The 25502-nt window shown below is 41.0% G+C and overlaps 1 protein-coding gene across 2 annotated transcripts in view; it reads right to left on the bottom strand.

Annotated features, from left to right (window-relative positions):
* The window catches only part of AR (androgen receptor), a 170297-nt gene that overhangs the window by 15168 nt on the left and 129627 nt on the right, over positions 1-25502 (bottom strand). For both annotated transcript variants that reach the window (XM_011980535.1, XM_011980541.1), the window contains exons 3-4: positions 23312-23428; positions 3877-4164 (exon numbers count right to left, since the gene is read on the bottom strand). In XM_011980535.1, the coding sequence (XP_011835925.1) occupies positions 3877-4164; positions 23312-23428 (405 nt within the window). The remainder of the gene's footprint in view (positions 1-3876; positions 4165-23311; positions 23429-25502) is intronic.

Raw genomic sequence — 25502 nt, 5'->3', positions numbered from 1 at the left:
TTTTGTCAGCCATAGGATCAGGTCTGAAGTCTACATTATCCAGATACACTGTTCTGCTTGGTTGGTCCCTGTCCACTCATATAGCCCCATTTCCCTGTTCTTTTCCTTTAGATCCTAAGCCTTCCAGATATCAGGGATACTAGAGTACCTCATCTTGGCAGTCTTAGCTCCCAGGCCTGTGCTTCCCACCTTCACCGTAACGACACACTGACAGACTGGCTGGAGCCTCAGATCCCAGGGTAGTTCCTGCCTGGAACCCTTCTGTAGCACAGAATGCCTTGGACTGACCCTTCTCAGTAGGAAATAAGAAGCAGGGTCTAGGCATGTAGCAACCAGGGATCTCTTAGAGAAGAGGCCTGGGAGGTTGAACCCTGAATATCTTGGGTAGGAGGCAGTGGGGAGCAAGAAAAGTCTTTGGCTGGTGAACCTTGTTCTTCTAGTGGAGTGTGTGAATGTGAAGGCACATGGAAGGATGAGAATTAAATTGTACAGGTATGAAGCAAATTGTCCATACTGATGCTTATTCTTTTCTCCCCAAAATGCTGCCGAACTAACAAACAGGAGAGAAAAGGGAAAGCTTAAGTTGGCCATAATATTAATTAACTGTGCTTAATGAGAGCTGCTTAGCACGGAAGCCCAGTAACTGTGCACATATCAGCAATATGGTTGGCTAATCTCCCTAGAGTCTAATCTGATTATAATACCTGACTCTGTTCTCTAATGCCCAATCTCTGAAGTAGCCTGCATGACTATCAAGGGATTACTTGAGGAAAGAGTAGCTGCAGCCCTACAGATTTCCTTAAGTATGCATTCACTCAACGCCCATTTGCCATTGTGTTAGGCTATTCTGGAGAAACAGAGAGGAGTCATTCTCAGGTTTTGAAACACATTAAACAGGCTAGGGAGCAGAAGCAGTTTATTAGACACTCTGTTTTTTCACTAGAATCCAACTGACATCATATTTTTTTCATGTGCAGCAGAAACTTGTAGTCTCATGTCTGGTCTGGGAGAATAGGCTCAAAGAAAGGCCAGTTTGGAAATCTTTGCTGCTGTAGTGCATCTGCCTGCCAAAGTCTTCAGAGAAGACAATTTCACCTTGTGGTCCATGCATGAGCAGGCAAGGCAAGTGGTAGCTAAAATTGAGTTTCATGAAAGCAGTGGCTTAGCACTCAAGTTTCATAATAATAAACCACCATTTACAGAGCATTTACTATGTTTCAGGCTACCTTACTAGGTGCTCTTTATACATAATCTCTTTGTTGACGACAATTTGAAAGGTAGCGATTATTCTATCATCTTACAAATGAGGACACAGAAGCACAGAGAAGACATGTGATATACTCAAGGTCACAGAACTAGTCCATAGCTAGGATTCCAAACCAGATAAATTAGATTCTAAATATACTGTGCACACCCAGTCTACTCACCCACTCTACATTAATAGTTATCATTTATTAATGTGCCAGGTACTCTACTAGGCAATTTCCATACATCATTACTGTCGTAGAAAACTTACAACAAAATTTATCTTATTAGGGGCCTAGCACAGTTCATTTTACAGGTCAAGAACTCAATCTATTGAATTAGTGAATTACTTGAACTTGTAGGTAATTATAGATAATATGAAGAACAGTTCTTATGAATGTGGTAATTGGCTTTCTTTTGAAGCTATTCTTTTAAAAGACTCGGAGTCAGAGATCATTTAGTCTGGCAAGCTAGATGGTGAACTGATATTGGTTTGCAGATTTGTTAATGTAAGGGGAGGGGGCTTTCCATCCTGGTGGCTGGGCCAAGGAAAGCCCCAGTGATCCCAAGTCATACAAATTCTGCTATAGAGTTTTGCACTAGGTTATTGTCAAGATAACCAATTTAGAAACCTGAAGGTCTAGGTCAAGTTCTGGTTCCATGTGTTAAGTGACCAAATGGAGCAAGTTAGTTATCCTCTTTGAGCCTTGGCATGTGAAATGGAAATAATAGTCTCTATGATTCATAGAATTGTTGTGAGGATTAACTGGGATCATCTATATGAAAAAGCTCTGTAACTTATAAAATGAGATAAGTGTTTGGAAACTGCTTGGGAAGATTAAACTTTGAATCTTTGTCAAACACATGATATCAAAATATCCAGATGAAAAAGTGATAAGAATTAAAGCAGCTTTCTCCTTTCTCTTTTTTATATTTTTCCTCTCTGTGTGAACCCTCCGCTTTGGCACAGAACATATCCAATCAGAGTCCTTGGGTTTCCTTCCCAGTGATCTTATTGCCTAGTCAACCTCAGCTTCCCAAGCTGAGAAGGTGCAAGAGATGGTTAGGGCTTTGACCAGGCCTAACCTGTGAGTTGGAAATACAAATCTAAGACTTGACAGCCAACATGCAATGTCTTCAAATGCAGCAAGCCCACAGTATGACCCAAGTGGCCTTCAGTGAAGCCTTGGCCCCTCACTGTAAAGCCCAGAGTTACAGAACTGCAGTGGTGCTGCAGCCTACAGGTGGAGTGGAATAAAGGGAGGATTTGGAATCAGGAGAGAACCTGGGCTCAAGTTCTGGTCCTGCTATTTTCTGACTATGTAACTATAGGTCAATCACATCATTCTCACAGCTTCCCTATTTGGTCTGTAAAACAGGAGAAAGAGTCTCATTTTATAGGATTCCTATAAGAATCAATTCAGGTAATATATACAAAATTGCTCTGTTCACTATACATTTCTACCTGAATGGCAGTTATTATTGAAAGGCAGGTTAATCTTTGACTCCACAAGAGAAGGTTTAGTTGTTATTATTCCAAAAGAGTCTTTGAATCATAATTGCAAGATTAGGAGAACCTTTAAAGAGCATATACTTCACTGGTTTTCAAACTGTGTTCCTCGGAGCCCTAAGATTTTGCAAGAGTGACCTAGGGGCTTCCCTGGGATAGAGAAAAAGAGGCTGAACTGGTGAGGCCCAAGCCACAGACTCTGGCTTTAAATAAACTAGCTCCACTCATATCTGTGTACAATTCTTTTGAGAAATAAAGCACTTGGCTGTTAAATGAAAGTTTGTGAATCATTGGATAGAGGATCTCTAAGAATTCCTTAAGCTGTAATATTTTAATAACCAGACTTGTTTAAGCAACAGATGACATAAGAAAGAAGTGAGTTCCCCATCACTGGGGAACTTCTGTTATCCAACTTCTGTTAGACCAACAGTTGATAATTCTTTCACTATCACCTAATCTTTCCTCCTATTATGATTCCTTAAGTAGTTTAAAGTGCACAAAGCATTTCTTGAAGCAAAATTTGAAAACCATCAATTTGGTACAAACCATGCCTTATACATTATACAGATAGAGAAATTGAGACCCAGAAGGGGAAGGGATCACACAATAAGTTACTAGCAGAACTAAAAGTAGATCTGAAGTGTTCTGATTCCCAACCTCATGTTCTTTCTACCATATCATATTATGAGAGTTCCCATGATATAGTTCCTAAAGGTGACACTGAAGACAGAATGTCAGTCAGGCTGGAGATTATCTTTGGGGTGAGCCTGTGTGTGCAAATATAGAAGAGCATCCTAAGGCATATATGGGTATGTCTATGTGATTTTGTGATTAAGGGAAATTTTGCTGACCATTTCTGTGAGTTAAATGTGAAAGCATGACTGCTGTGCATCAATGTGGGCCACATAGGACACCTTATAATACTATCTTTCTCTTTGCTTTCTGAGTCTCAATCCCTGTATGTTTAAAGTGAGATTTATAACAATCCCTCTCCCATAGGGTTACGATGAAGACTACCTGAGTTAATGGGCAGAAAAGCACCAGACGTGGTGGCTGGCCCATAGGAGCGTTCACTAAATATGATCCCCCTTATCTCATGCTCCCACTTCCCTTTTCCTTACCAGGCAAGGCCTTGGCCCACTTGACCACATGTACAAGCTGTCTCTCTCCCAGTTCATTGAGGCTAGAGAGCAAGGCTGCGAAGGAGTCGGGCTGGTTGTTGTCATGTCCAGCACACACCACACCTGGCTCAATGGCTTCCAGGACATTCAGAAAGATGGGCTGACATTCATAGCCTTCAATGTGTGACACTGTCAGCTTCTGGGCTGTCTCCTCAGTGGGGCTGGTGGTGCTGGAAGCCTCTCCTTCCTCCTGTAGTTTCAGATTACCAAGTTTCTTCAGCTTCCGGGCTATGGGGCAGGAAGAGAAACTTGAATTTATCATCAGTGTTCAAAAACACACAATGCAACTACCTTGTTAGAAAAACTGCCCGAGCTAAGAAAATCATCATTCTTCCTGGTCACAGACTCTAAACTCCTTAAGGACAAGTGCTCATTCAACACTGGTTGAATGTATAATTCGTCATCCCAAATCCGTGCTAAACCCAAATTTTTCATAGCTTGCAGAGGAAAACTCTGATTCTTGTGCCAGACCAACCTAACATAGTCTTGGATTCAGCTCTGCCTCAATGCAGGCTTCAGTATTCATACCTGGAACCTTTAATTAACTCGTTTACTACTATATTAATGATTCGTTTTCATTCATTCATTCAGCAGATATCCATTGTTAGACCTTTGCTTCTGGGTGACAGAAAAGACACAGGCCCTGGCCCAGGCTGGTAGCCTTGCCACAGTCAATTCTAGAAAAAGTCAGACTGGAAAATGCTGCAATGGAGGCATCAACAAAATAGGAAACCACTAATCTTTTTACATAGGTGGGTTTAGAAAATGCTTTATATGAAAGATAGTATTTGACCTAGAATTTGAAGATTGATGAGGATTTCACCAGGCAAAGGTGGGCAGAAAGGGCATAAACAAAAGCACTGAGGAGTGTTTGGGGAACAACCAGAGACTAGTATGACTGAAGCATATGTTGCGTATATGGGAAAGTGGTTAATAATGGGGTTGAAAGCAAAGATGGTGCTTGATTTTAAAGGAGCATGTATATCATATTAAGAAATCTGGCTGAGTAAGGTGGTTCATACCTGTAATCCCAGCATTTTGGAAGGCTGAGATGGGAGGAGTACTTGAGGCCAGGACCTCAAGATCAGCCTGAGCAACATAGCAAGACACTACACCATCTCCACAAAATTAGTAAAAAACTAAATTAGCCAGGTCTGGTGGTGCACATCTGTAGTCTCTGCTACTCAGGAGGCAGAGGTGGAAGGATTGCTTGAGCCCAGCAGTTCCAGGCTGCAGTGAGCTATGATTGTGCCACTGATGCTCTAGCCTGGGTGACATAGTAAAACACTGTCTCTAAAAAAATAAAAATAAAAAGTAAGTATGGGTTTTATCTTATAAGTGATAGACAAATACTGAATGCTGTAAATCAAAGGAGTGATGTACATGTGTCTATGTCTAGCATGTCTAGCCAATTGCTAGGGAAAGAGACTAGAAATGAAGAATGACTAGACTTGTTTTTTGGGTCCCAGAAAGAACAGTGACTTGGATTTTAATCTCTCTTTCTCTTTCTGTCTCTCTCTGTCTCTAAACACACACACATACATGCGCGCGCGCACGCGCACACACACACACACACACACACATACATTTTGATAGTTAAAGCGCTGGGAGATGGAAAAGTTGCCAGCCACACATATCACTGGAAATGATCAAATACTAGATGCACAGTGGTTAAGAATTCAAGCATTATATGGGAATGGGGTTTTTTAAAGTGGCCTTGAAGTTCCCTTCCATCCTCAGACTATCGAATTCTATCCTATCATTTTGGTTCAACTATGGTAATTTTATGGTATTCCATTTCTCATTGAATACACATAGTTGCTCATAGTTGAACATACACTATAACATACATATTGATTTTTTTCTTTTTTAGCAAAGGGGAGAGGAGCGGTGAAAGGCTGAAATCCTCAATACTATCAAAGAAGTGAGAGAATCTTTCTGCCTCTACCATCAGTCTGTAAAATGGGAACCGTGCTAGGAGACAGCCATTGGAAGGAATGATAGAAATAACATTATTTAAGACAACCACAATAATCCAAAACTCAAACCTTAAGAACCATCTTCCCCATGTGCTCACACACAATTTAGAGGTCCTTAGGCATCCCGATGTTTACTTTGTACTATTTTTTCCAGTATTTATAAAGACGGAAATATAAATAATTGAAGAGGTCATAATTCTGAGGTCTAGCATAAGCAGTTGCACTGAGAAAGACCATAAAGCACTTTATCTCTAATCCTTTTAAAATAATAATAATAAATAAGAAAGGTATAAACCAAAGAGAGAAGCTGATTGCTCAATTTAAATGGATAAATACAACAAAACCTACTCCTCATCTGTGTCTGGCCCCTGTGAAAAAAGATACAACCTGGAACTGACATTTTTTTTTTGTAGTTTTTATTTATTTTTTGAGGGAGGATCTCCCTCTGTCACCCAAGCTGGAGAGCAGTGGCATGATAAAAGCTCACTGTAGCCTCAACTTCCTGGGCTCAAGCAATTCTCCCTCCTCAGTCTCCCAAGTAGCTGGGACCAGAGGTGTACACTACCACTCCTGGCTAACATGTTTTTTTGTAGAGATGGGATCTCACTATGTTGCCCAGGCTGGACTCAAACTCCTGGCCTTAAGCAATCCTTCCATCTCGGCCTCCCAAAGTGCTGGGATTACAGGCGTGAGCCACCACACCCAGCCTGGAACTGACTTTTAGTTCTAATTAGAAAAATAAGTCCTTCAATGCAAACTCCAGTTACGGTATCACTCAATAAATCACTGCAAGAATGGATTACATGTTTGGACCAACAACTAAGGTAGGGAAGAGGGAAATGGTGGGGTTGGTGTTGCAAGAGGAACACAGAAGAACTCAGGGGAAAATAACAAGGAAGCCTGGAAAACTAACCCTGAGTGCAAGATGACCTTGTCCAACAATCATTTCTGCAGGGCTTGGGCACAGCCAGTAATAAGGAGATATGCATAGCCACTGCCAACACTCACATCCCACCAAAGGCACAGGCTGCAAGGTATGATCTGGGCCAAGACCATCTTCTTGAGTTAGAGGCCTGGACCCCACAATATCTTGTCATTTGGTGAACTTGTTGCAAACATGAGTTCTTGGACACAGCTCCACAGACTGGTGGCCTACAGGTTCTGCTCCCCTGCTGTAGTTCCTGCAGAAAGACCCCATCTTCCCCATCACCGGGCCTTTCTAGCTTTGAGCTCACAAGTTGCCAGACCATTTAGTTCCCTTAAGGGTAACTACTATTTTTTCAGGGCCTTCTGCATGCCTCGCTTCATCACGTTACATCACTTAATTCCACATGATCTTAGGAGGTTAAAGATATTTCTTATCCCTATTTTACAAATGAATAAACTGAGGTAACACAGCTATTGAAAAAGTAAGAACCCAATCATCTGAACCCCATCTTCTGATTACAAAGCCCATATTCTCTCTACTTCCTCCCCAAGGAATCTGAAGCCCTGAACGCTACTTCTAATCCAAAAGCGGAGTTAAGGAGTGGGGCTGGGGTTATATCCTCCCTGCCTCCCTTCTTCATCCTTGACGCCAAACTTCATAACTAGTATCAAATTCAGAGGGGAAGAGACAGGAAGCTATGAGAATACTCCAGTCATCTGCCCAAATTGAAATAGATTGGGGACTCTATAGTGGCTTAAAGATTTTCAGCATGACAAAACGGGAAGGGTCGTTAGAAATTATCTTATCCAATGGTGACAGATTCAAAGACCTTCAGGGTCTACATAGGCAATACAGTAGGGTGTGTATGCATGCGTGTGTGTGTGTCTGTCTGTGTGTGTGTGTGTGCGCGTATGTGTGAATGGTTAGTACACTGGTGAACTGGAATGAATGCCTTACTGCCGTCCCATGCTTGTGCATGGGTACATGCCTGTAAGCGTGCATACACACACCTAGAAGGCATTAATAGATTTTCAAAAAAATTCCTGAAACTTATGTATCCCAAATTGAATTCAGTCCATAGCCACGATTTTGGGACTTTTGACGTTAGTTAGTTTAACCTTTCAAGTTAAAGATGGGGAGGCTGAAGCCAGAGAGGGCAAGGTCACCTAGTGGCAGAGCTGAGATTAGAGCCAGGGCTCTAATTCCCAATCCAGAATTCCCTATGTTACATTGGCTCTCTTTCTGACTAACCTATTCCTGCTGTATCTCAGCATGTGTCTCTCTGAGATCTTTCTAGACTTGTACTGTCCAGTATAGTGGCCAACTAGCCACATGTGGGCTATGTAAGTTTAGTTTAATTATTAAGCTATAAAATAGAAAGCAAAACTTTTTAAAAATTAAATTAATTACAACATTAAAAAATTAAAAATAGAATCCCTCAGTCTCACTAGCCACATTTTCAGTGTTCAAAAGCTACATGTAGTTAGCGGCTGTATTATACTGGACAACATAAGATATAGAAGATTTTCATCATCTCAGAAAGTTCTATTGAATAATACTGTGAATGTACACTGTTCTCTGGGGTAGCTTTCCCATTTACAATACCCCACTAAAGCTATTGATAAATAAGAAATAAATCCAAATTAATTATACACAAATGATTCCACGGGCTTTTTCAAAAGGTGGAGGGACACACAGAGCAATTGGTGACAGTGAGATCAGCGAGATATAATCTGTCACCTCGACTTTCCCACCAATGACTCAGATCTCCCTGGGATGATGACTCGTGAATCTGAACAAACTCATTATAAGTAAGATCAATATGTGCAGAGACTGTGGGGAGAATCCATCAAGATGAAATATTTCCCCTTTCTCCGTATAGTGCCAATGAGAACTTGGCTGGTATTCTCACATTCTCCTCCCCAGGCCTATATGGCATCTGCTTAAGGAAGAGAAGCTGCATTCCCACTTGCCTCCAGGACCCAGGTAGTGTGCTTGTCCCTGTGACCACAGTGGCCCTAGCTGCACCAGGTGTTCTGGCTTCTCTGCCTAAAGAGAGTGACTATACTGAACGTAATTGAAATCAGACTCCATTCATTCTGCCGGGGGATCCTCTGTTCTCTCTGCAGCAGAGGCCAGGATGTTGCTAGACGACTTGGAATCCTGGACAATGAGGCTTGCTAGTCTCAGCTGTTACTCAGTATCCAAGGACTTGTTTTCTTCCATGAGGGCCACCCCTATGCCCCTCCTGCCCTCTGCACCTGAGCCCCAGAGTCAAATCTAATTCTTCCATATAAGATACAGGTCAGCTTGCCACTGTGTCAAGGCAGAGACTCACTGGCTTACTTAAATGGAGTGATAAAGCAAGGAGAAAGGGGGCAGTATAAGTGGATAGTTTTAGTAGTATGTGAGTTGCTCACTATCTCTGCCCTATTAGTCTTGAGTCAGAGCAGTGACAAGAAAGGGTCATTGGCAAGGGGCTTTCCTGTCCATACCTCCTCTTTAGGAGATTGTAACACCTGGTCTGATATCATGCCTGGATCCTATGGGGAACTAACTTTTCAGCCTTGGGGCATTAGACCCCTGTGGGAGCTATCTCTATAGCACCAGAGGAAAAATAAATTCAAATCAGGTTCCATGGCTCATTCCTAGGGAGGAGCAGATGTGACCAATCTGTAACTTCTTTAGTCTCCTTAACCTTTAGGTACTGTTCCAGTCTCACTCCTTGCCACTCCAAGACATAGGCCTTCTCAACCATGATCAAGGGAAAGGTGAAAGTGATGTGAAGTTTCCAAAGTCTTAGAAAGTTTGAATCGCTCTACCTAAGGTCAAGGATATTTCTGTTCTCCCTATCTCACTATGAAATTTGACACATGAAAGCAATCAACGTCTGTGGTAGGCTGACTTCTAAGATGGCCCCCAAGATTCTGAGGCCTGAGCATACACATCCTTCCTTCCAGTCATTCAGTCAAGCACTAACCTAGGTGCTGTTGAAAAAACTAGGCAGATGTAATTAAGGTGCTAATTCAGTTGAATTTGAAGGGTGGTTATTCTTGATGTACCTGACCTCATCAGGTGAGCCCTCACAGGACTGGGATTCTCCTGGAAAGACATCCGTAGAGTGGAAAACATTCAACACAAGGAAGAGTCTCTGTTGCTGGCTTTGAAGGTGTTGGGGTCCACATGAAAAGGAAAGAGGGCAGCCTCCAGGAGCTAAGAATGGCCCTTGGCTGGTAGCCAGAAAGGAAGTGGGAACCTTAGTCCTACAACCACAAATAACTGAATCCTGCAATAATTACATGAGTTTGGAAGAGAACCCTGAGCTTCAGATTAGAATGCATCCTGGTAAACACCTTCATCCTTCAGAGACCCTGAACTGAGAATCTAGCCATGCTGTGCCAGACTTCTGACTTACAAAACTGAGCTGATAAATGTTTGAAGCTGCTAAATTTGTGGCAATGTGTTATGCAGTAATAGAAAACGAATACATCTTCCTTGTAAGGAACTGTGGTGTAGGGCAAAAGAATAGGCTCTGGAGTCCGACAATCTTGCATTCAAATCCCAGCTCCGTTAATTAATACCTTAATGACTTTGAGGTCTTTGTTGAGCTTCTCTAAGATTTAGTTTCCTCATTTATAAAACGAATGTGCTGCCACCTGTCTCTTAGGACACTTATGATAACTAAATGAGAGGATGCCTGGCACATGGTGAACCCTCCAAACTGGTTTCCACTCTCCATCTATTCCTAAAGATTAATGAGTGAGTGGCTTGCAGGGGCCCTAACTCAGGCATGGAGAATGGCAGAAAGCAGGATTGACAGGGGTCCAGACACAGCAGGGAAAGCAAGAGTGAAACAGTATGAAACAAAAAATAATAACCGAGATTCTTCCACACTTGAATGCCTGTAAAACTAAATTCAGATCTTAAATCTAATTCTAAATGTTAAGTAAACATAAAGGTGTGTTTGGTGTAGGGCTACAAATTCTTTGTGAAGCTAGACTAGGCTATACTTTTGTGAATGCATGTGAGTATGTGTGTATGTGCAGTGCTTATATATTCCAATGCTTAAATCTAAAAGTCATAAACTCAAATACCTTCACAAGTCAGGCAGACACATAAATGAGGGAAAAAAAAAAACTTGGCAAACATAAATAGGGAGGGCTGGGGACAGTGACAGTGATTGATGCCCTGCCTAGGGGCAGTCTATGTCAATTTTCTAAACAAACACTGTGCTGGACAAACAGAATTCTGCAGGTGATTTCTGGCTCCGGGAAAGCCAGTTTGTGGCCTCTAGCTTAAATCATGCCAGCCATCTTTCCATCTACGAGGATTAGAGTCAAGGGATCTTACTGTATAACTTTGGGATTAGAAGGTCAGAAGAATACTGGATGAGTCAGGGGAACTCAATGTGGAACCTCAGGGATGTCTTTCCCTCTTTGGCTTTTAGTTTCCTTACATATGTATAAAGAGTAGTAGTTAAGAGCAAATATTCTGGAGTCAGGCTGCCTCATTTGTAACTCCGGCTCTATCGCTGACTAGCTTTGTGACTTTGGGCAAGACTTAGCCTCTCGGTATCTCAGTTAACTAATTTGTAAAATGGGGATAATATCATTACTTAAATCATATGGTTGTTATGAGGGATAAAGACACTGTGGTGTTGCCTGAGAGTAGAAGGCAGATTCTGTACCACCAGGACTCCAAGATTAAAGCATGGTGAAAAAGTGCACTGAACTCCAGGAGGCAGAATGCAATAATGACACTGAAGTTCTAAAATGCTTTTCACATAAAAGGCTTATTATTCTTGATGGTGGTATTCAGAGTCTTATGGGATGTGTAACCTTGAACAGATCTCTTGATTTCTCCTACACCTCAGCTTTCTCATCTATATAATGGTGATGATATGACTTGACTATTTTTAGGAGGAAATGGGATGAACCCAGTGAAGGTACTCTGTGCCCCGTGATAGTGCATGCTAATGGGCAGGTTCTGACTTTTTCTAAGAATGGATCTCTAGCTAGAAGTCACTCTGAAAAACTGCTTACGGTGGTAAACTGTGAAAAGTATAACTTTCCATCTTGGGCGACTGGTCTCCAGTCAAAGGTTGAGAGTCAAGCTGGCAGGTTTCAGAATCCTAAGATAATAACAGGATCTACCTCACAAGGTTGTTGTGATTTTTCAGATGAGTATGTGTGTAAGATGCTTAGAACAGAGTAAATTATGTAAGCCAGCCAATGATGTTTTTTACTATTGCTAGTTACTGAGCCCCACATTCTCCACTGCATGCCCTTTACCCCAAGCAGGTGAACTTTCTGAAAAAGTGAACTGATGAAACATATAGAGTTTTCACAAGGACTGAAATGTAACAGAAGAGAAAATTGGAGTTAGAAGACTCCCCAGACATCAGTCTAGTACAATGGTAGAGCCCCAAGAGTCCTATAAGTTTTTTCGAGGGTTCCTGAGAGGTGGCAAAGTGGGCCTGAGCATGTGGCTCCAAGCACCCCACCTCCATTCAAACAAGAACAGCAGCATTTTATTCTGTACCTATATTTGGGACTCTGAGTCAAATTTTGTTGAAGAAAAGGGTTCATTTCCAAAAAAGGGTTCAAAGGCCTTAGATCTTGTCTATCCCTTCCTTTCTCCTATAAACCAATTCTTAAAGACTGTTCAGATAGAAGGGCAAAGGTTAAGTCATACCCAAGTTCACACAGTTAGATAATGGTAGAGCAGGAGCTAAAACTAAGGTATCCTGACTTCCAGGGTGGTGCTACTCTTTATATTTCATCAGGTTGAATAGCATCTTACTGGAGAGAAGGATCAGTGGTGGGAAATGGAGATGGTTGAGGAAGAACTAGGACAGGGATGAGAAGCAGGGAGCAAAGCCAATCCTTGGCAGGTATGGAGTGAGGGATTAGTAGGGAGTACAACCAAATGGGATTAATAAGTGCATGCCAAATTCCCCCAGGCAAGAAGCCTCCTTGATTCTCTCCCCCAAGTCTCCATTCCCCTCCCAGCCCCAATTCTGGGTCAGAGAAATGGCCAGGCGAAAGAATATCAAATTTTATCTTTCAAGGTTTATGTTGGACTATTTAGTCTAATGGTTTTTAGTTCATGGAGGAGTAAACGTAATTAATGATAGAATGATATGCAATGCTGCACATCCTTGCCAAAGCACAGGATCCGGCAGAAACTGTCTCCAAGTCTCCTCTCTCTGACTACTGAGCCAGAAGAAAGGGGCTCATTGTCCAGATACCATCCTGAGTGAGGGACAAAAGATTTTACCAATTGCTCATATGAAATTGCGGAGCCTGGAAATGCTTTCGAATACCAGGCTTTTCCACTGAAAAAAGTAACTACATGAATTTAGAGCACACATGCTTTTACAATTACATTTAAACTGACATTAAAAACAAATGTGAAACAGTCCAAGCTGAACAGGTCAGCATGACCTGGAAAGCAAACGAGAGAGAAAAAAAGGAAAAAAAAAAAAAAAAAAAAAAAAAAAAGAAAAAAGGTCCAATGTTAACAGCATTAATTCTCTCAGTCTGTTGTAAATAAGAAAATACGATTTGTGTATTAATGGCTTTATTAAGGGAAAATTTCACTAGCAGAAATATGCAACATTCAAACAAATAGAAAGCAGTTAAAAATAAACCTCATTAGCCTTTCAATCCACATTAGGGAATTTCTTGTTGGTCTGGAGATTAAAATTCTGCCCTGAGAAAGGGGAAACTCCCCTCCTGAAGTCCTTCCTTGGCTTTTCTCCAGAATGTTGCTGAGTCAGGGGAAAGAGAAAAAAGTGTGTGTGTGTGTGTGTGTAGAGGGGGAGAGAGAGAGAGAGAGAGAGAGAGAGAGAGAGAGAGAGTTTAGACAAACTGGAGAAGAAGGTGGGAAAGACAGGCCCCAGGCAAGTCAGGGAGAGTGCTTCTGACTCTTGTATGTGCCTGTCTCTGGCTTCACAGACTCCACTTCTCCACGAGAAAGAAACTGGTTTCAATATGGAAGCTATGGAGCAGAGAGAGAACAAGATATTCCAAACTAAGTGATTCTTCTTTGACATCAATATAATGTTTGAGTCTGGCTTGGGAGAAGAATGAGAGGGCCTCACAACTGACAAAGAGAAGCATGTGATGTGAAAGAGCAATCAGGGAGTGTGGCTACAGTAAGGCTAGATGTAAGAGGGAAAGTCTGACTCTAGTATCCCAGTGTGTTTGAAGAGAGGGGTTGGCTGGCTTCTTCTCTGGGAGAAGCAGAAATCTGGTCCTTGTTTACTGAACTTCTGTGGATCAGCTACTACCTTCAGCTCAGTGATGGGGCCTGAGGCTAAGATCTAGGTCCTTGGCAGGGATCTGGAAGACTAGAACCTAAGGGGGAAATACGAATTGCCTAATAAACAAAAAAAGATGGCCACAGGAACCTCAGACAGACACAGTTGTTTCTTGTCCAAGGTGACACCTTGAGTCCCATCAGCAAAGTTTCTTCCCAGCAACATACCACGAAAAGCAAGTGACTGAGCCAGAGCTTCACTGCATCTGCCTGAGTCAGTGCCTGGCCACCATCATATATGATCAAGAACAATCAAAAAGCACTTTGCCAATGCCAAGTCGCATTACAGGAAACAATAATCATGATACTCATAACTACATGAATGGTAACCACTATTACTTCTATAGCCCATCCTCACAACATCCCTGTGAGGTAGGAAAACACTATTGGTCCCGTTGGAAGGAGTCAGCAACCAAGAGAGTAGCCCCCAACCCCAACGTCAAAGTCTGTGTTGAGGAGCAAAAACCTAAGCTCCTAAGCCTCAGACTCCAGGTTTCTCCGGACTATCCACTAGAGCAGAGCCCTCATTTTGAACGAGGCAAGTCAGCCTTTCTTCAGGGTCTGGTCATTTTGAGATGCTTGTAATTGCCAACCCGGAATTTTTCTAATATGAAAGAGAGACATTGTTGAATGTAGCAGTCTAAATATGGGCTTGTATCTAGAAGGCTCCACAATCAGATGCCTAAGCCAAGTCCTCTAACATAGGAAGCAGCATGTAAAGTTGGGGAGGCGGGTGGTTGCCATTTTTTACTGGGGTTTTCTCTTTTCCTATCTACTTGTAAGACACAGGTGAGATGGGGAAATGGAAAATTGTTAATTGGAGTTCTTTCTTCTTTTCTGCTTTATTGACAAATATACTATATATATATACATATATATGTGTGTGTGCATCTCTCTGAACACAGTGTACAAGAATTGTGTGTGTGTGTGGGGTGAGGTCGGGTGGGGAGTGGGAAGATGTAGGAGAAGAGAAGGGAGGTAGAATTTAAGTTACAGTCACTCAGAGACCAAGAAAGACTACTTGTTGGAGTCTGCTGAATTTCTTGCAGCAGCCAAACAATTGCATAATACTACAAGAATTATTACTCAGACTGGAGATGAGAATGCTTTGAAATTTAATGTCTGTGTGCCTAACAGCTCACTAATCAAAGCTTCCATGCCTCATTTTCCACCCTGAGGAGAGTCATCAGTCTCTTTCGGTTTCATTGTGGCCAGCATGACACTTCACTGCACAAGCTTGGGCTGGCGACTTTTCATGTTGTTTAAGATGCAGATTTTCTTCTTAGATCCAAATGCCAGTGCAAGTTTTCTGCAGGTGCTCGGTGCTTACATGTTTTTAATTGTTGACTGCTAGAGGGCTGAAATGTCCCTCAACAATTAATTTTTACTTCAGCCACAGGGGCATTGGTTCCATGGGGTATTAAGCAAGGGAAAATATGATATTTCTATGCCTTGGTTGAGATCTTAAAAGTATCAGAAGGATGAACTGGACTGAGAAGAATGGAACCTGATTCCAAAAAAGGTGACGCAGGATAGCGATGCTATTTTCTGTTTACTTCCTAGATATCTGTTGTCATGGAAATATTAATAACAGATGAACTGAAAGCTCTACCGGTTTCTGGGTGGCTGTGTCTTTTTCCCTTAGTTCTACTTCTTAACAACGTGATCCCAAAAGATGTGCAAATGTCTCTAAAAAGCAGCTTGCTTAGGTAAGTTGTCTATGTATGTGTTCAATATAAAAAGAAAATATTTTACATTTTTGCGATCTTAAGGAACACATCCCACAATCTGTAACAAGTGACACTCTTTTTAAATAATAAATAATAAAATGTTTTTAAACAAACAGTCAGGTTACCAGTGAAAATGAAACTTTTTTCTTGAATTACTATATTTGTAAAATACTTGCCTTTGTATATATGGCCTATTGTGTGCTGTGTACTTAGTTTTCTGCCTACTACCTTTGGAAAATATTGCCTATGACATCATCTTGCTCTCTCAAGAGCTACTGAGGGATTTTGGAGCACTCATAGCAAAAGTAAACAATAATAAAATCTTTCTATTGCTATTACACTTTAAAAACTCAAGGATTTAAGTAGAAATTTTACAAGGAGGTACTCATTCAAGTATCAGATATGCGGTATCATTAATTTTTATGATTAGAAAAAATTACTTCTCTCTAACCATATTTCTCTAAGAGCAAATGCTAAGAGACAGAGGACAACATATATGTACTATCCCAGATAATTTGGTTTGGAGGAATTAAGAGATGGAGTCTCTTGTTTTTCCATATGCAAATTCCCTTAAGAACTACAGTTAGAGAGACATAAAGCTTTTCCCCTCCAAAGTGTCACCAAATATGCATGTAACCAACTTAGGGATGACAATTTAGGTCATCGAGTGGAAATTTCAAGGGTTGTTTCAAGGGTAATTTAGAGACCAAAGAACAAAGAAACAAGAACCAGAAGCCACACTGTCCAGCAGACAGCGAGAACAGACCCCAGTGGTTACTGGGAACACAAACAAAGACCATTTTTCATCCACAAAAGAAGGACTGAAGGGTATGGTGACATTTACTGTGTGCCTACTGTCTACCAGTTTCTCTATGTATTTACAAAAATGCCATAAACAAGATTTTATTATTCCTACAGTGTGGTTGGAGAAACTGAGGCTCAGAGAGTTCTAGTCATTTGCCCAAGGTCATCAAGATAGTAAGTGACAGAACCAAGACTAGAAACAAGGCCTCTCTGTATCTGAGTCTATCATACTATTTCCGCTATACCACAGGACCTCTTAAAACAAAACCAACCGAACAAAAAAATCCCCAGAGTTTCAAAGTGCTGAGTCACACGTTGCACATATTGATGCCAAAATTTATAGAGTAATTCTGCTCCTTGGTGCATGCCTCAGTTATGCAGATCAGTCAAAGCACTCAGGTATCAGAGAACTGTGTGTAGGAAGCAGCATTTCTCAGAAATGAGACTTACCACTTGCATTACCAGCCTGAGGGTCTTTAGAATCTAGTCTAGAGAGCCAAAGGAGAATGGAAGAAATCCCAGTAACTGAGTTCCACATTGTTAATTATTTATGACACTCTGCTGCCTGCTGAACAGGAGGTAGAGGGGATTCAATCATTGGATGGTTTCTACAAATCTGTGATTTCTAGGCCTCCTACTTTAGTAATGAGGTTATGTGGTAGCACTGTGATGGGATTCTGAGTAAATGTCAAAATGTTGGTCAGACAGTGTATAAAAGGACTATTAAATTCTACAGCAAAATGTCTAGATATTCAAAATATTAAATGATCATTCTGCATGATGCTGGAAGTCACTATATTTCTTAGAAATAACTTCTTTAGCACAATCCTTAGGTCAGGAATATGTACCTGCAGACATTAGATAACTTGGGCAATAGCCATGCTTTGGCCTAGGACACTTTTGCAGCCTATCCTTTGTGCATGACAACAATATTACAGACCCAACATGATTAACTTCAGTGGCTTTAGTAGCTAATAGCATAATCTTATGCACCATGTGGTAAGAATGGTCTGCTTTTGATCATTAATGCATTATGGATTGATTCTTAATGACACACACATCTGCAAAATGATGACCTGAGCTAGAGGTATTCTCTGCCTATAGGATAGAGTTTTTATCTATACCCAAGTTTTCGAAAGTGTATTCTAGAGAACAGTGGTTTTGTAGGATAACAGGTGTTATGTGAATAAATGAGGTTCTGTGGTTGAATCAACTTTGGGAATCCTGAGTTACAAAGCTCCTCAGGTTACTTTATTGCAGTATTCACCAGGACCTGCGATATGCTAATAAGCACTGTAAATCTTCCTGAGCAGGACCATAATATGCAAGTTTCCCTCACTTATTTGATAATAGAAATCGTATTTTTCATGGAACATGTCATGGAACTAGTTTTCTCAGAACACATACTGGTAAACACTGGCCTAGACCAAGGAAACTGGCTTTTGGTATGAGGGTAGGCCTCTTATACAGCCAATTGCCTTGGTCTAAACCAGTATTTCTTCATATACGTGGTCAGTACTTGCAGGTAACAACCCAAATGGAGGTAACTAGCCCCAGGAACAAATTCTAGGTGTTTAGCAAAATTTGATGCTAAAAATTTCTCTCTAGCTGGCCTTTCTAAAATTGTCTCACTTTCTAAAATTTAATCCCTCATCAACAAAACCTTTGTGCTGCTGCCAGTTTTCTTTAAAGAAACATGAAAATAAACAAAATAATATGTCATCATACCTGTCCCATGGTCATAGATTTCCAACTCTTTGAAGTCTAAACTATCTAGTATAGTAACGAAGTTTGCTTTCAATGTGCTTTCAGCTTGCCTTTACCATTTCCCCAGCTCTGGCCGTGTTAAACCAATTGCTGTTCCTCAAACCCTCAATGCATTTTGTTCATGTCTCTGTGCCTTTATTCAAACTGTACCCTTTGCTTTGGATGTCCTTTTCCTTCCATCTCACTCAACTTCTTCCAAGTGATTTCTTATTTTTCCTTTATGACTAAGGTATATTCCTCATCACTACCTTTCTCCTCTTGCTTAAATTTTTCAGGAAAGGAATGATATCTTATTCAGTTCTGCTTCCCCAAAATGCCTAGCAGAGTGTCTGGCACATAGTTGGTACTCAGGATGAAAAGATGAAAGCATGAGCTTCTTGGTTGGCTGGAAGGATGGATGGACATGGATGAATAAATGCTGTGAAGAGCCGTGCCATGAATAGTAATTCAGCAGCGAAATCACTCTGTTGCATTCAGGACATGGGATCCTGAGGTAGCAATGCTGGGATGCTCTTGAACATGGGGAATGATGAGACAGCTGGCATCAGGGCTGTCTTCAACAATGGAAACCTCAAGGATGTTCATAGTGTCCATAATGACATCAGACCATGGCCATAGGCTCCTTGAGCCATCCTCTCAACTAGGTAATTCATAGAGGTTGTCAAAACCTGTAGATATGTTAAGTTTTTTTTTTTTTCTCAGATGCAGAGTTCAGTCTCCTAGTGGGAAAGATACTTCTCAAATATGCTAGACGAATCTGTGAAGGAAATGCTGCACACCTCAGGTTCTCACATGGTCTAGGACTCCGTGTTCCTTCTCTTCTTCCGGGGTTTGGCTGCTACCTGAAATTTCTGAAAGGCCTACTACTCTCCATGGTCCAGGACAGGAAGGAATCAATAGGGGCCAACACCATTTACTAAATGATGAGAACTCAAGAGTTGCAAAACACAGAAATAAATCATGTTTGGGAAGGAATAGGAGGGAAAGTGGGAAGGAGAAAAGGGTCAGGGGAGAAGATGGCAGGAAGGGCACTTCTTTCTTTCTCATTCCATTTTGGAAACAAGGAGTATATCCTTGGGAAGTGTCCAGAAAAATGAGAGATGGCTTTACATTAATCCTAACTATGGACTGTGAGAAAGCCACAGCTAATTCACTGGAGGGAAAGTCCTCATTTGGACTTTTTTTGTAAGGGTTTTTGAAATGAAAAGTAGTCAAGGGATTTAAATTCTTCAAGCAATTAGCAATATGTGGTTTTCAAATGCAGCCAGGAATGAATCATCTACAAATAAAGGCTTATCTTTGTTGTGGATGAGCAGCTGAGAGCCTGAAGGTAGTCTTTAAGGAAGCCATTCTGAGACTCTAACCACCCTCAAGATTCTTTCAGAAACAACAGCAGCTACTAGGAAAAAAAAAAAAAAAAAAAAAAAAGCAAGGAACAGGTAGGTAGGCCTGGAAGCAGGAAATAAAAAGCTATATCTATTAAGTATCTCTGAGCTGAAGAGATTCCATCACCAAACAGTGAATGAAACACTATAGAGAAAGCCAGATTAGAGATCTTGAGGCCTCAAGACCAAGCAGCCATCAGCTGAAAAGTGCCAGCTTCTTTAAGATACAGAGACAGCCCTTCTGCCCTCCACTCTCTCAATAATCTGTCTAGTCTACTTTTAGACAGATATCTTAAGTAGGTATGAATGGAGGTAGATACAATTACGATGTATCAAAGCACTCAAGTCTCACTATCTATACTTCTGGGAGCAGGGAACAGACAATCTAAGAAAGGGCTGAAAAACAATCCTTTCTGTGTGGCTTTTTACACAGAATCACAAAATGTTAGCACCAGAAAGGTCCTTGGTGAAGCCCACAATTCCAATTCTATGATGGGAAAACCAAGCATCAGAGAAGAGAAGGGACTTGCCCAAGGCCACATTTCTAGTTGTCATTTTGGGATATATTATATAATTTTGATTTGAGTGATGAGAATCAGAAGATAAAATTATATGAATTCTTCTTCAAGGTAATCAATATGTCTATGCTAAATCCAAATCTCATGAAAATGGAAGTCTACTCCTTAAGGAATAGACAAGGGCCACTTTGTATTGACACTTTCTTTTCCATTGTTTGAGTAAAGGTGTGCTGTGCATTGAATATGTAAGTTAACAATAAACGTGGGAGGGAGTTGTGTCAGTAGGGCAGGGAATGTGGAGATAAGTTCATTCACCAAAGTGGAAAGATTTGCTCTTCAAGCAGTGATTTAAGAAGGTACACAATTGGGTTTTTACTGGCATGGTACTTGAACATAGCATATGATTCCCTTAATTACTAAAATTAGCTTCTGAACAGGATCCTGGTGGAACTTTTTGGTTTGAGGTAATCAAGAGTGTTTTCTGGCGATGCTCTGCCTGTTGGATCTGTTACATATTATATGGCATACCAAGTTACTTAGGGTAAAAGCCATCGGGAAGTGCTGTGTTACAGCCTTTCCAGCTAAATTACTAGTGACCTCAATGACATATTAAGCCCCCACATTTGTCTAGCATTTTGCTATTTATCAAGGATGTTCACATTCATCATGTCATCTGATCTTCATTATAATTCTATGAGGATAGTATTTCTAAATCACAGACGAAGATCTTGAGGCTCAGAGGGGCACACATTAAATAAAGGAGCTGAGCCTTTAAACTAGATCTGCCTGACTCTAAAGGCAAGGCCATTTACACAACATCAAGAATGCTGGTATCTTGTGAACATTTCCTGAAGTTTGCAAGCCTCAAGCTCTAATGACTAGCATAGTGCCTTGTACATGGAAGATGCTCAAAATATCATGGGCCTGCAACTGAAATGAAGGCCAGTCACAACACTTCTCAGCTTGTCTTCATTGTGTTCACCAAGCCCACTCAAATTTGAGTACTCTACTAATAAATCAATTTGAAAGTGTACTGAACCATTCTCACCAATAAATTAATTTACAAACCTGCATCTGAGTACTATATAGTATAGTGAAATTATCTGTTATACACAGGCTCCTTTTCAAAAGCGGCTCACTGTAATCATATCGCAGCCTGATTTATAATGGAGAATGTTGGCTGAGACATGGAATTAATGTTAAGATTTGTATCCAAATGTTATGAGGACTTTTGTTACCATTAAACTTTACCTGCATCAAAGTGGACTTGCAATTCATATCGCCAGATGGCCAGCCAAGAGGTTCCCTACCTGAGAGTCTCTATCTCTTATACTATACATAATTCGCAGAAGGCTAAATAATTGAAAGCTGAGTGTATAAGAACCCTCAACATGGGGCTGCAACATTCATATGGAGAACATTTTCTCTTGTCAATCACTTTGTCACCCTTCCTGCCTTTGCCTCTGCACTCCCTGACCCCAGTCCTACTTCTTCTCCACTGTAGACCTCAATTGTTGGATTTCTTTGGGGTACACCAAGCAAACCAAAACAAGGTTGAGTTTTCTCAGATATCTGATTCTCATTTGATAGGGATGCTTGGAAAGCCACTCACAGAACATCTACCTGTGATGTTTGGGAGTACTGGATGCTACTTGAGATGATTCTTTTGAAATTCTCTCTCATCCAGCCTGGGTCAATTCATTTGAGGAACTTTGTTCTGTTTAAATAATACCACTTCCCTGTGAGGATGGGAAGGATATAGTTATCTACATATAGATTCATACATGGCCCTGTTCCAGGATAAGAGCACTAGTTGTTGTCTATAGATGTGCACATAGGCAGACAAGGTATTGAACAACTCACAGAAAGCCAGAGATAGACAACTGGTCTAAATTAGCCTTAAGAGGATAGGGGAAAGGGTTGGATTCTAGGCACTTGGGTTTTCCAGGCTAATAATAAATAATCGGGTATGAGGCTACAGTTGCAGGCACTCAGAAATAGGCTTGCCTTTCTTCAAATTCCATTTCCAAATTGAAGTAGATTAATGATCTTGTTTTTCTAAGGAAAGACACATATTTTTGGAAGCAGCAGGCAGCAGTGATGACCCTGGCATTGGGCAGATGTAAACATGGAGAGATGGGGGAGTTTGGAGAGGGAAAATATAAATGTCAATCAACTGATGTCAAGCCTTTCTGGAATGGTGACAACACTCATGGCAGACAGGTTCATGGGACAGAGAGCCTTATGATAGAGGAACACCCTTGAAAGAGCTGTATCTTCCTTCTGTAATGTTACTGTCCTACTGAAAAAAAAATGCTTTTGGAAATGATCAATAGCTTTGCAAAGAAAAGGAAATGATTAAAACACCTGTTCATCTTTGGGAGCGATAGGATAGGAAATTGGCACTGTTTGTCAGCCTAGTCACAGGCTCCAAAGAGAAGCAGCTTCTCATTCCAGGTGGCTGGCCCTACAACATAGGCAGCAGTTAGCTGAGGGATATTCCCAGGTGTTCAGGGTCAGACTGTGCCTGGGTCATCCTGTACCTATGCCTGGGTCATCCTGCACCTGTTCTGGATTTCTTAGTTCTCTCATCCTAGCTACCATTGAACAACATCAGGTCAGTACCATTAAGTCCCCTGGGGACCCTGCCCAGTCACATGCATCCTCACTCACCCTCTGTTGGCTCCTTATCCCTGCTTCACACCTCCTGCTCTAATGCTGAGCCCCAGAATGGGGATTGGTATAGTTAAGGATTAAAAAAAAAAGGCACCAGCTGGCTGATGGCCACGTTGGCTATGAAAGGGTCAGCCTGTGTCTGGAGCATGGCTGGTCCCCTTGGAAGCATCAAAGAAGAAAATCTGGTTTAAAGAGAGACTAGAAAATGAGGGAGGAAAAGGGGAGACAGGAAGGAGGAGGAAGAAGAGAAAGAAAAGTATCTTACCTCCCAGAGTCATCCCTGCTTCATAACATTTCCGAAGACGGCAAGATGGACAATTTTTCCTTCGGAATTTATCAATAGTGCAATCATTTCTGCTGGCACACAGGTACTTCTGTTTCCCTGGGATAACAAATACAAGAGTGGACAGACCTGTTAATGAGTTTCCAGAGTCTCTTTCTTTGGGTATTTCTAGAACAAGAAAGATATAAAATTATATCCTATCACATGAGAAAAGTGGACAGAAAAGTGGACAGAGTATGGCACCAAACAATTTGATCCTACAGAACCTAAATATTAAAGCAGTTTAATTTGGCACTGTATTATTTGATTTCCATTGGTGTTTTTTTGTTTTGTTTTGTTTTGTTTTGTTTCGTTTTTTTAAGGGATGAACAATTCAGATCCTGATGATATCTCCATTATTAGGACTACTCACTGGTTTTTAAAATAAGATGCCCTACTTTTACCAAAAGCCAGAAATGCCCGTGAGAAATGATCCATTGTGGAACTTGTCACCCCTTTAGCATGGCGTAGAAGAGATCTGAACTCAGTCAATGTTTCTTCCTATTGACACCTGTAATCATGCATAGAATTACACTCAAGTTAACAAGATGCTTATTTTTCATAATATTAGTACAGGAAAACTTCTATAAAAGATAACTCCATGGGATTTCTAACTGTTTTTAGATTTCTGGTGATCATACCCCTAGTCATGCAGGTTATAAAAATCAGAGATAAAGCCCACTCTAGGTAGTGAATCACAGCAACTAAAAGGAAGTTTGATGAAGCCAACAGAGTAACAAAGATCACTGTCATGCACACCTGGAGTTGTCACAGATACACAGAAGTGCACACACATACACATGCTCAGACCTAGAGATCCTCAGAATTACAACTGCTCAAACATATTTTGCTCAATACTTCGCTCCTTTATGCTAGCACAATCCTGGCACACAGCAGTCTCTCAACAAACGTGGATTGACTGACTAAACATGCAATTGCAGCAGATGGATGCACAGACAAAGAGTCACCAGCAGGAATAAGCAAAAATACATCCTTCGCTGCTCTGAAGCACGCAGAACTTCTCATGCTTACAACCCTGCTCCAGCTTGAGCTTCTGCATCCCCTCACTCCTTTTTGTCTCTGGTATTGTTTCCTCAAATTTATTGCTGTGCTTTGATTTACTGGATAGACTGAGATTTTAGGGAAGCTTCTTTAGGCAGAGGAAGAATACTTGTGGTCGGAAAAAGAAAGAGAAACTAAAGAGTGATTGACATTTGAGAGTAGAAAAAAAAAGCAACTAAAAACATAAATTTAACTATACATCAGCATTCCTCTACATTTACTAAGTCTAAAAGGTGAAGATTAGGCACAGAAATGCATGTGTTACAGTAGGCTATTTTATGTAGTAGGTTCAGTAGTAACCAGGTCAGCAAAGAACTTCTTTTACTTAAAGTGCTACTTGCAAGAGCATGAGATTAGATTTATTGTAGTAAAGGATTCTTTTTCCTTTCCTCCTTTTTAACTTTTTATTTCCTTTTTTTTCCTTTAATTTTCCTTTCTCCTTTCCTTCCTTTCTCCCTTTATGAAAGGATTCCAAAATGCTTGGCTTGAAGGAACTGTTAAAAATCACAACAGAACAACTCTCATTCCAAGGAGCAGTTCCAGGGAAGTGAATTACCTGAAGAAGCACACTGAATCAGAGGCCCCCAAAGGAAAAAAACTAGTATTTATTGGGTGCCTACTATGAACCAGGCCTGTGTTAGGGTTTTTTAACATATGAGAAAACTAAGGCCTCTAGGCTGGTGCTCTTTCTAGTATACCACAGGATTTTATTTGCATAAATAGAGCACATAATTTGCTAACAGCTTTTTTTTCTGCTGCAAACTGAGGACTACGATATGTGCACAGAAAGGACAGTGCTACGAGTGCTGTTCAGCCTTTGGGTGTTAGCTCCTCAAAAACAGGTCCTGTATCCAATTCTAGTGCGTTCAATTCCAATGCTGTAGCTGTTCTAGAACTGGTACACTCCCACAGTATTGGTACTGCTGCAATCCTCAAGACCAGTTTGCTACACTGATTACTGAAATAAGCTTAGGTTAGAAAGTGCATGACTTCTTTGAGAAATGTCATCTTCCCCAGGAAAATACTTTCCTGGACCCCAGTTTGCCAATAAATGATTGCACAGCCAATGGAA

This window comes from Mandrillus leucophaeus, unplaced genomic scaffold, assembly GCF_000951045.1.
Source record: "Mandrillus leucophaeus isolate KB7577 unplaced genomic scaffold, Mleu.le_1.0 Scaffold1046, whole genome shotgun sequence".
Taxonomy (NCBI): Eukaryota; Metazoa; Chordata; class Mammalia; order Primates; family Cercopithecidae; genus Mandrillus; species Mandrillus leucophaeus.
Note: the sequence above shows the minus strand (reverse complement) of the source record. Positions and strands in the feature narration are given on the sequence as shown.